The 9,228-nt window shown below is 35.3% G+C and overlaps 1 protein-coding gene across 7 annotated transcripts in view; it reads left to right on the forward strand.

The window, feature by feature from the left end:
- The window catches only part of LOC117400564 (suppression of tumorigenicity 18 protein), a 113,808-nt gene extending 105,507 nt beyond the window's left edge, over positions 1-8,301 (forward strand). For 6 of the 7 annotated variants that reach the window (XM_059022181.1, XM_034000708.3, XM_059022179.1 and 3 more), the window contains one exon: positions 5,206-8,301. In XM_059022181.1, the coding sequence (XP_058878164.1) occupies positions 5,206-5,346 (141 nt within the window). In that variant the 3' untranslated portion in view covers positions 5,347-8,301. The other variant, XM_059022180.1, reaches the window with a different exon arrangement.
- Positions 8,302-9,228: the final 927 nt, after the last annotated feature.

Below are 9,228 nucleotides of genomic sequence, written 5' to 3' on the forward strand. Positions count from 1 at the left end.
CAGTTCCGAATAATTTTCTTTTAAGGTCTCCCTGAACCGACACACTTCAATTGAAAGCCAGTTAAACTTTTAAATCACACAATTAGGTTGTGCTGTGTGTATAATCTCCAAAGTGCTTTCAATTAAAAACAAATTGTCGCCTTTTAATCTGTAGACGGGAGTTTCACGTGGCCGAAGCAGATCCACATTATAAACACATAAGCATAACAATAGTGTGTTGTCTTCAGGTAGGGTTTAAAAAAATCCCTTGTTACATCCATCCATCCATCCATCCATTATCATTAACCGCTTACTCCTTTACAGGATCGCGGTGAGCCGGAGCCTAACCCGGCATACACAGGGCGCAAGGCCAGACTACACCCTGGACGGGACGTCAGTCCATCGCAGGGCACCACACACACTCACTCACACACTGACACAGAGGGCAATTTAGAGTGACCAATCAACCTGAACAGCATGTCTTTGGACTGTGGGTGGAAACCGGAGTACCTGGAGAAAACCCACACGAACACGGGGAGAACATGCAAACTCCACACAGACAGTACCCTAGGCTGGATTCAAACCTAGGACCTTGGCGCTGTGAGGCAGCAGTGCTAACCACTTCGCCACGGTGCCGCCCCCTCTTATTACAATTCTTTGATATACAGACGTGCTCAAATTTGTTGGTACCCCTCCACAAAAAACAAAGAATGCACAATTTTCTCTCAAATAACTTGAAACTGACAAAAGTAATTGGCATCCACCATTGTTTATTCCATATTTAATAGAAATCAGACTTTGCTTTTGATTTTTTTTTCAACATAATATTGTAAATAATAAAACAAATGAAAATGGCATGGACAAAAATGATGGGACCGCTAACCTAATATTTTGTTGCACAACCTTTAGAGGCAATCACTGCAATCAAACGTTTTCTGTAGCTCTCAATGAGACTTCTGCACCTGTTAACAGGTAGTTTGGCCCACTCTTCCTGAGCAAACTGCTCCAGCTGTCTCAGGTTTGATTGGTGCCTTCTCCAGACTGCAAGTTTCAGCTCTTTCCATAGATGTTCGATAAGATTCAGATCAGGATTCATAGAAGGCCACTTCAGAATAGTCCAATGTTTTGTTCTTATCCATTCTTGGGTGCTATTAGCTGTGTGTTTTGGGTCATTATCCTGTTGGAGGACCCATGACCTGCGACTGAGACAGAGCTTTCTGACACTGGGCAGTACGTTTCGCTCCAGAATGCCTTGATAGTCTTGAGATTTCATTGTGCCCTGCACAGATTCAAGGCACCCTGTGCCAGGCGCAGCAAAGCAGCCCCAAAACATAACCGAGCCTCCTCCATGTTTCACTGTAGGTATGGTGTTCTTTTCTTTGAAAGCTTCATTTTTTTGTCTGTGAACATAGAGCTGATGTGACTTGCCAAAAAGCTCCAGTTTTGACTCATCTGTCCAAAGGACATTCTCCCAGAAGGATTGTGGCTTGTCAATATGCATTTTAGCAAATTCCAGTCTGGCTTTTTTATGTTTTTCTTTCAAAAGTGGAGTCCTCCTGGGTGTTCTTCCATGGAGCCCACTTTCGCTCAAAAAGCGACGGATGGTGCGATCAGAAACTGACGTACCTTCACCTTGGAGTTCAGCTTGTATCTCTTTGACAGTTATCCTTGGTTCTTTTTCTACCATTCGCACTATCCTTCTGTTCAATCTGGGGTCAATTTTCCTCTTGCGGCCACGCCCAGGGAGGTTGACTACAGTTCCATGGACCTTAAACTTCTTAATAATATTTGCAACTGTTGTCACAGGAACATCAAGCTGCTTGGAGATGGTCTTGTAGCCTTTACCTTTACCATGCTTGTCTATTATTTTCTTTCTGCTCTCCTCAGACAACTCTCTCCTTTGCTTTCTCTGGTCCATGTTCAGTGTGGTGCACACAATGATACCAAACAGCACAGTGACTACTTTTCTCCATTTAAATAGGCTGAATGACTGATTACAAGATTGGAGACATGTGTGATACTAATTAAAGAAACTAATTAGTTTGAAATATCACTATAATCCAATTATTTATTATCTTTTCTAAGGGGTACCAACAAATGTGTCCAGGCCATTTTAGAATATCTTTGTAGAATAAGCAATAATTCATCTCTTTTCACAGCTTCTTTGCTTTATTCTATGACATACCAAAGGCATGCAAGTATACATAATAAAATAGCTTTTAATTTCATCACTTTTCAGGAGGAATGAAGCATTATTTCAATGAGCTGTAAGGGTACCAACAAATTTGAGCATGTCTGTATATTGATGTTGAGGTTTAAAAGTTTTAAATTGGGATCAGGCAAAACATACATGATGATAATTGGCCAGTTAAAAGCCTACAATTCCCTTTGAATCAAAAGCACTCTGCAGAACCTAATCACATAATTTAAGAGCGTCAGCATGTTCAAATTAAATGTTGGTTCATTTTTTTAATTTTTTTAAACCCTACCTGAAGACTACACACTATTGTTATGCTTATGTATTTATAATGTGGATCTGCATTGGCCATGCGAAACTCACCTGTTTGCAGATTAAAAGGCGACAATTTGTTTTTAATTGAAAGCACTTTGGAGATTATATACACACAGCACAACCAAATTGTGTGATTTTAAAAGTTTAACCGGCTTTCAGTTGAAATGTGTCGGTTCAGTGAGACCTTAAAGGAAAATTATTTGGAACCGCTGTATTCGTCTCATACCTGATATATATATATATATATATATATATATATATATATATATATATATATATATATATATATATACAGTACTGTGCAAAAGTTTTAGGCAGGTGTGAAAAAATGCTGTAAAGTAAGAATGCTTTCAAAAATAGACATGTTAATAGTTTATATTTATCAAAACAGCATCAATTCTTCTAGGTACACTTGCACACAGTTTTTGAAGGAACTCAGCAGGTAGGTTGGCCCAAACATCTTGGAGAACTAACCACAGTTCATCTGTGGATTTAGGCAGCCTCAGTTGCTTCTCTCTCCATGTAATCCCAGACAGACTCGATGATGTTGAGATCAGGGCTCTGTGGGGGCCATACCATCACTTCCAGAACTCCTTGTTCTTCTTTACACTGAAGATAGTTCTTAATGACTTTCGCTGTATGTTTGGGGTCGTTGTCATGCTGCAGAATAAATTTGGGGCCAATCAGATGCCTCCCTGATGGTATTGCATGATGGATAAGTATCTGCCTGTACTTCTCAGCATTGAGGAGACCATTAATTCTGACCAAATCCCCAACTCCATTTGCAGAAATGCAGCCCCAAACTTGCAAGGAACCTCCATCATGCTTCACTGTTGCCTGCAGACACTCATTCGTGTACCGCTCTCCAGCCCTTTGGCGAACAAACTGCCTTCTGCTACAGCCAAATATTTCAAATTTTGACTCATCAGTCCAGAGCACCTGCTGCCATTTTTCTGCACCCCAGTTCCTGTGTTTTCGTGCATAGTTGAGTCGCTTGTACTTGTTTCCACGTCGGAGGTATGGCTTTTTGGCCGCAGGTCTTCCATGAAGGCCACTTCTGACCAGACTTCTCTGGACAGTAGATGGGTGTACCAGGGTCCCACTGTTTTCTGCCAATTCTGAGCTGATGGCACTGCTGGACATCTTCCGATTGCGAAGGGAAGTAAGCATGATGTGTCTTTCATCTGCTGCAGTAAGTTTCCTTGGCCGACCACTGCGTCTACGGTCCTCAACGTTGCCCGTTTCTTTGTGCTTCTTCAAAAGAGCTTGGACAGCACATCTGGAAACCCCTGTCTGCCTTGAAATTTCTGCCTGGGAGAGACCTTGCTGATGCAGTAATAACTACCTTGTGTCTTGTTGCTGTGCTCAGTCTTGCCATGGTGTATGACTTTTGACCGTAAACTGTCTTCAGCAACCTCACCTTGTTAGCTGAGTTTGGCTGTTCCTCACCCAGTTTTATTCCTCCTACCCAGCTGTTTCTGTTTCAGTTAATGATTGTGTTTCAACCTACATATTGAATTGATGGTCATTAGCACCTGTTTGGTATAATTGTTTAATCATACACCTGACTATATGCCTACAAAATCCCTGACTTTGTGCAAGTGTACCTAGAAGAATTGATGCTGTTTTGAAGGCAAAGGGTGGTCACACCAAATATGGATTTGATTTAGATTTGTTTTCTGTTCACTCACTTTGCATTTTGTTAATTGATAAATATAATCTATTAACATGTCTATTTTTGAAAGCATTCTTACTTTACAGCATTTTTTTCACACCTGCCTAAAACGTTTGCACAGTACTGTGTGTATATACAGTGTGTATATATATATATATATATATATATATATATATATATATATATATATATATATATATATATATAATATTTGTTTGTTTGTTTGTTTTTTTAATTCCAGTATTTTGGTTGGTCTTTCTTGATTGTTTCTAAAGAGTATTCTGCTATTTCCAAACATTAAACCAGTCTGTAAAGAAAACATGAGTAAATGTACACTGTGGGGATGTTAAGAGTTCAAACGTTTAAACCTTTTCCAAGTGTTAAATGTTTTTTATTTTTTTCCTAAATGATTAACCACTTAAATATATGCATGTCAGCTGTAGTGTTTATACAATAGGATGTGTAAAGTGTAGGGTTATTTATATTATAAAAGTATATTATAAAAATGTAACAGCACTAATGGAGGGCTTCTCATGACTGTTGAAGTTTAAACATGTTTAATCCTAAACTTTAAATGTGTAGGAAAATAAACATAATCTTAACATCCCTAGTCCACAGTCACATTTGCATTAACACCAAGTAAGTCCTTTCTTGGACAAAGGAAAACATAGACCAAAGGCAGTTGATGGTTTACTGTTAAATCTCAGAATCTCAGTGTTCTTACTCTCTTTAATTCAATAAACCTTTATTTTAAGATGATACAAATAAGATGTCAGAATTTTAAAACAATAGCTGATGCACGTGGACCAGACATGATATTGTTTCTTTTGAACAAGCAAAAGGTGTAATGGATACTTTATAAAACTGAAAGGGATAAAGCAAATGTAATTGTAATTGTCCCTACCTTAGTGTGTCATTTCCACAGATATACTAGCAACACAAAGCACTCTATGAATACAAGGTAGGACTTGAGCACCTGTGTTTGTTTATCTTTTTTTTTGCATGTAAATTAATTTCCATATTTTAAATCTTTGCGCAGGGGCCAATCAGCGAGCAGAATTTTGAAGCCTATGTGAACACTCTGACAGACATGTATAACAATTTGGAGCATGATTACTCTCCTGAATGTAAAGCTCTTCTTGAAAGCATCAAACAAGCTGTAAAAGGCATTCACGTGTAAACTTTCAAACCAGTATAAATTGTATCAAAGCTATAAGTGCTGCTGAACAGTTGGATTCTTTGGGATGGACTGGTTTGGTTGCATATACAAGAGAAGACTTTTGGACATGTAGTTCCGTAATACAGCTGACACATTGCACTAAAAAAGATATTTATACCAGTACCAGTGGTGACATGTAATGGACTTTAACAACAATTCACTTGAAATATTTATTTTATTTTATTTTATTTTATTTTATTTTATTTTATTTTATTTTATTTTATTCCCTTTGCACTTAGTTTTTTTTTATAGCTTGCTGTAAATTAATTGTGAATTTGTAATTTTTCTAAATATATATTATCATTTATTGTCTTTCCGAACTTAATAGGTATATAATTTGTAATTTATTCCTGCCATATTTAAGCAGAATGATTTCCAGCGTGAAAAATAATCTTACATGCGTTTAGATTTAGGTAAACTAAGCAGATTTTATGTGAAATGTTGTGACCAGCAGTTTTAATCATTTATGTAATCTGCACATTGTAAAGAATATTTTAACTGCTAACTTTTATTTTCCTTTAGCTTTTTTTTACTTCGAAACTGAGCAAAATTCATGGAATATGTCTTGAGAAGAAATATGGTGAAATGCTGCCATCCAATGGACTGTCAATAGCAAGAATTTTCCAGCAATAATGACAACTGGGAATTTTTTCAGAAACAGCTTAATAAGATAATTTCAGTTTATTAATATGTATTATATATCTAAGCAACTGAATGAACATTGTCTCAAATACGGTATTTCCATGTGTTAAACTTTTACTGTTATATTACAGAAGACATTCCAAATAGGAATTATCAAAATAGTCTCACGTCAAAGATATCCTGAAAAAGTCTGAGAGAATGTAAAACCTTGTAATAGTTATAGCCCCTCCCAAATTGGCACTTAACAAGAATAGTTCCTCCTTTTCATCGAAAATTATATTCACCTGATCCAACCTTATAATCTCATGCTCTTGAAGGGTTGAATATTGATTTCAATGGTTGAGCAAAGTTCAAGCTTTCAGATTGATGACTGATGAGACAATGAGAATATCAGGAGCTGTTTAAATATTTTTAAACATATATATTTTTTTCTAGTCTTTACTGATACAAACTGCCTTTTTGTGTGCACATACAGTAAAGTTGTGTGCATAGATGTGCCTAAGTGTAAATGTATTCATGAAGCATATTAGTTTCCATTTTGTGTATAGTACCATATTACTGGGTAAAGTGTCTACTGTATGTTCATAATACACAAAAAAAAAAGGTTTTAAACAAAGACAAGACATTAAAATAGGTATTAATGTTACCTAAAGTGAAACAGACACTTCAGGTGACTAGCACAATTTGACTGTTTCAAAGCCACCATTATATCAGTTTAATCTTTGATTAAGATGTCTCCTGCTTATCGATATACACTGGGGGGGGGGAAAAAAAAATGTAAAACTGATGAATGTGACTTTCAGTAATGGCTGAAAATGTTATACCAGACTTGAATAAACTTTGGCTTTGCTACTGTGATCTAATATCACATGGGTGGCTCTATTCTCGAAAAATCTAAACAAAACCAAAAAAACATCTGATCTGTAATAGGAGAAGAATAATGTTTTTTTTCTTAAAATGGAATTGTGTTTGTATTTAAGATGTCTGATTTACATTTTTGCTTAAAGAACAGTTTGGAAATGACAGTTTGGTGGTACTTTACATTTAATATTTGAATATTTTCCAATTGAAAATTAAATGTATTTATTATGAACAGAAGTTAGGACGGAATGAATCACTGAACCAAATACCACCTATAACTGTTTAAACAAAAAGCCAATGTGTAGTATTAAATATTTAGAGAATGAAAAAAAAGTGTTTAAAAATACTTTAAGGTATTTAATTTATTAATCAATATTTATTGTATATTTAAATACACTGGAAATTAAGGTATATTGTGCTTAGCCAGATGTATGAAGAATATAACAGAAAAACACATTTAAAAAATTTAATCAGTTAAATCCCTCATAAAATACATAACAGGGTCAATTTTAATGCTCTAAACAGACAGATCAAAATAGTACTGCTTATTAAATATATTTATCCAGCTAGTCTAAAGTCGTCTTCAATATAACTGACTTACAAGTTTAAGGATCTGCTGCTGTTAAAATCAACGAAATAGATCAACATGTTTTGTTTTTTTTCTGACACTACCAAAAAATAAAAATATTATGTTTGTATAACTGATATTAGGCTTGCAATATTTTTCAAGAGTAGAGCCCTTAATATCAATGTTATTAAGCATTAAAAAAAAGAGTATGTGATAAGTTTGGTTGAACTGAGGTTTAGTAATTCACTGTGGGTTTGTTGTTCTTTTTCAGTGAGTCTAGTTTGCATTAACTAATGTTTGTATGTTAAAATCGCTATGTTCTCTTAGACTACACTAGGCCAGTACATTTTGTGCAGTTTAAATACAAAAATAATACTAATCAAGTCTACACAAACCTGCCAACAGAATGAACTTTTGCTAAAATGCAAATAAATGTTTTATTTTATACAAAATGAGCCAGCTCATTAAAATGTAATTTTAATAAATGAAACTTTTATCAGACATTGACGAAATTCATGATAATTGCTAAACTTTATAAAATTCTGCTTATTTATTTGTTATCGTTAATATTTAATTTATATGCCATGCATTGTTTGCTCAGGAAGTTTTGTGAAGAATATTTATTTTTCCTTGTTTGTACTTGATGTGTTTTGTAACGTGCACTGAATTTTGTGTTGAACTACATTGGTAATATGAAACTGTTCTGTAAATTAGACTCTTTTTTTAATTTCAAGTAGTTTCTACATTGGAGTTTCCTTACAATTGTACTATTTCATAAACAGAAATGTGCTGTGTTGTACAGTTTGTGTATGGTAGAAAATAAATAAAAAAAATTGACAACTTAAGAGGCCTGAGTTAAACTGCCTTTGGTGTTTCGGAACCTGTGCTTTATTAAACACAATAAGTTAACTTTAAACTGTAACATACTACCCTGCAGAGTTTAAAAGAAACACAGTATGTTACATTTGCTGTGTCCCATGTTGTTCATATCGTAGCGTTATATTTTTAAACATATTGCCGACTATCATTTTTTATTCACATGTTATGGGTCATAAATCAAACGGACAGTACATTTCTAACATTTACTCGGGAGTGTTCACAAGGAGAAAACTCTCTTTCAAGGATCGCAGTGTATCCAGATCAATGCTAGTTTTCTCTTCCCATATTATTCCATTCATTTCAATCAGAGCACCAGCACTGTTGCAAGAGGGAACTGAAAAGTATACACTGCAATGTTTAGAAGAAGAAATCTCTTTCTACTGGTAAGTAAAAGTTGAACAGAAGTAATTCCCTAGTTAATTTACTTATGATGTGTCAATGAAACAAATCTAAACGGTTGGGAATATGTCCAAAAACATTGCTGCGATATGGACAACATGGGATACAGCAAAGGTAAAGTAATGTTTCTTGTAAACACTGCAGGGGGTTCTTCAACTAATAATAAACATAACCTTCCTAGGATCATGAGGTCCTAAACATTTTTATCACTCTGAATATTGTTATTAATCTGATGTATACAGCTCTAATACATAATGCATACGCTAGATTCGTTAATCATAGAAAGGACATAAATCCATACTGAGTTTGAATAAACCGGGGACTGTTATTTCTTTCAAATTTGAAATCAAACAGATCTGCTTTTCTTTTTAATTCTGTTTTGGGGTTGAATGGACCCTGCAAGATCCAAACTGTGTCCCTTTGAACAAGACTCTAGGATGGTTAAGATCCCTGCACTGCAAAGCGGGTAACAGGGCTAGTGCTGCTTTGTTAAT

Source organism: Acipenser ruthenus, chromosome 4 (genome assembly GCF_902713425.1).
Source record: "Acipenser ruthenus chromosome 4, fAciRut3.2 maternal haplotype, whole genome shotgun sequence".
NCBI lineage: Eukaryota > Metazoa > Chordata > Actinopteri > Acipenseriformes > Acipenseridae > Acipenser > Acipenser ruthenus.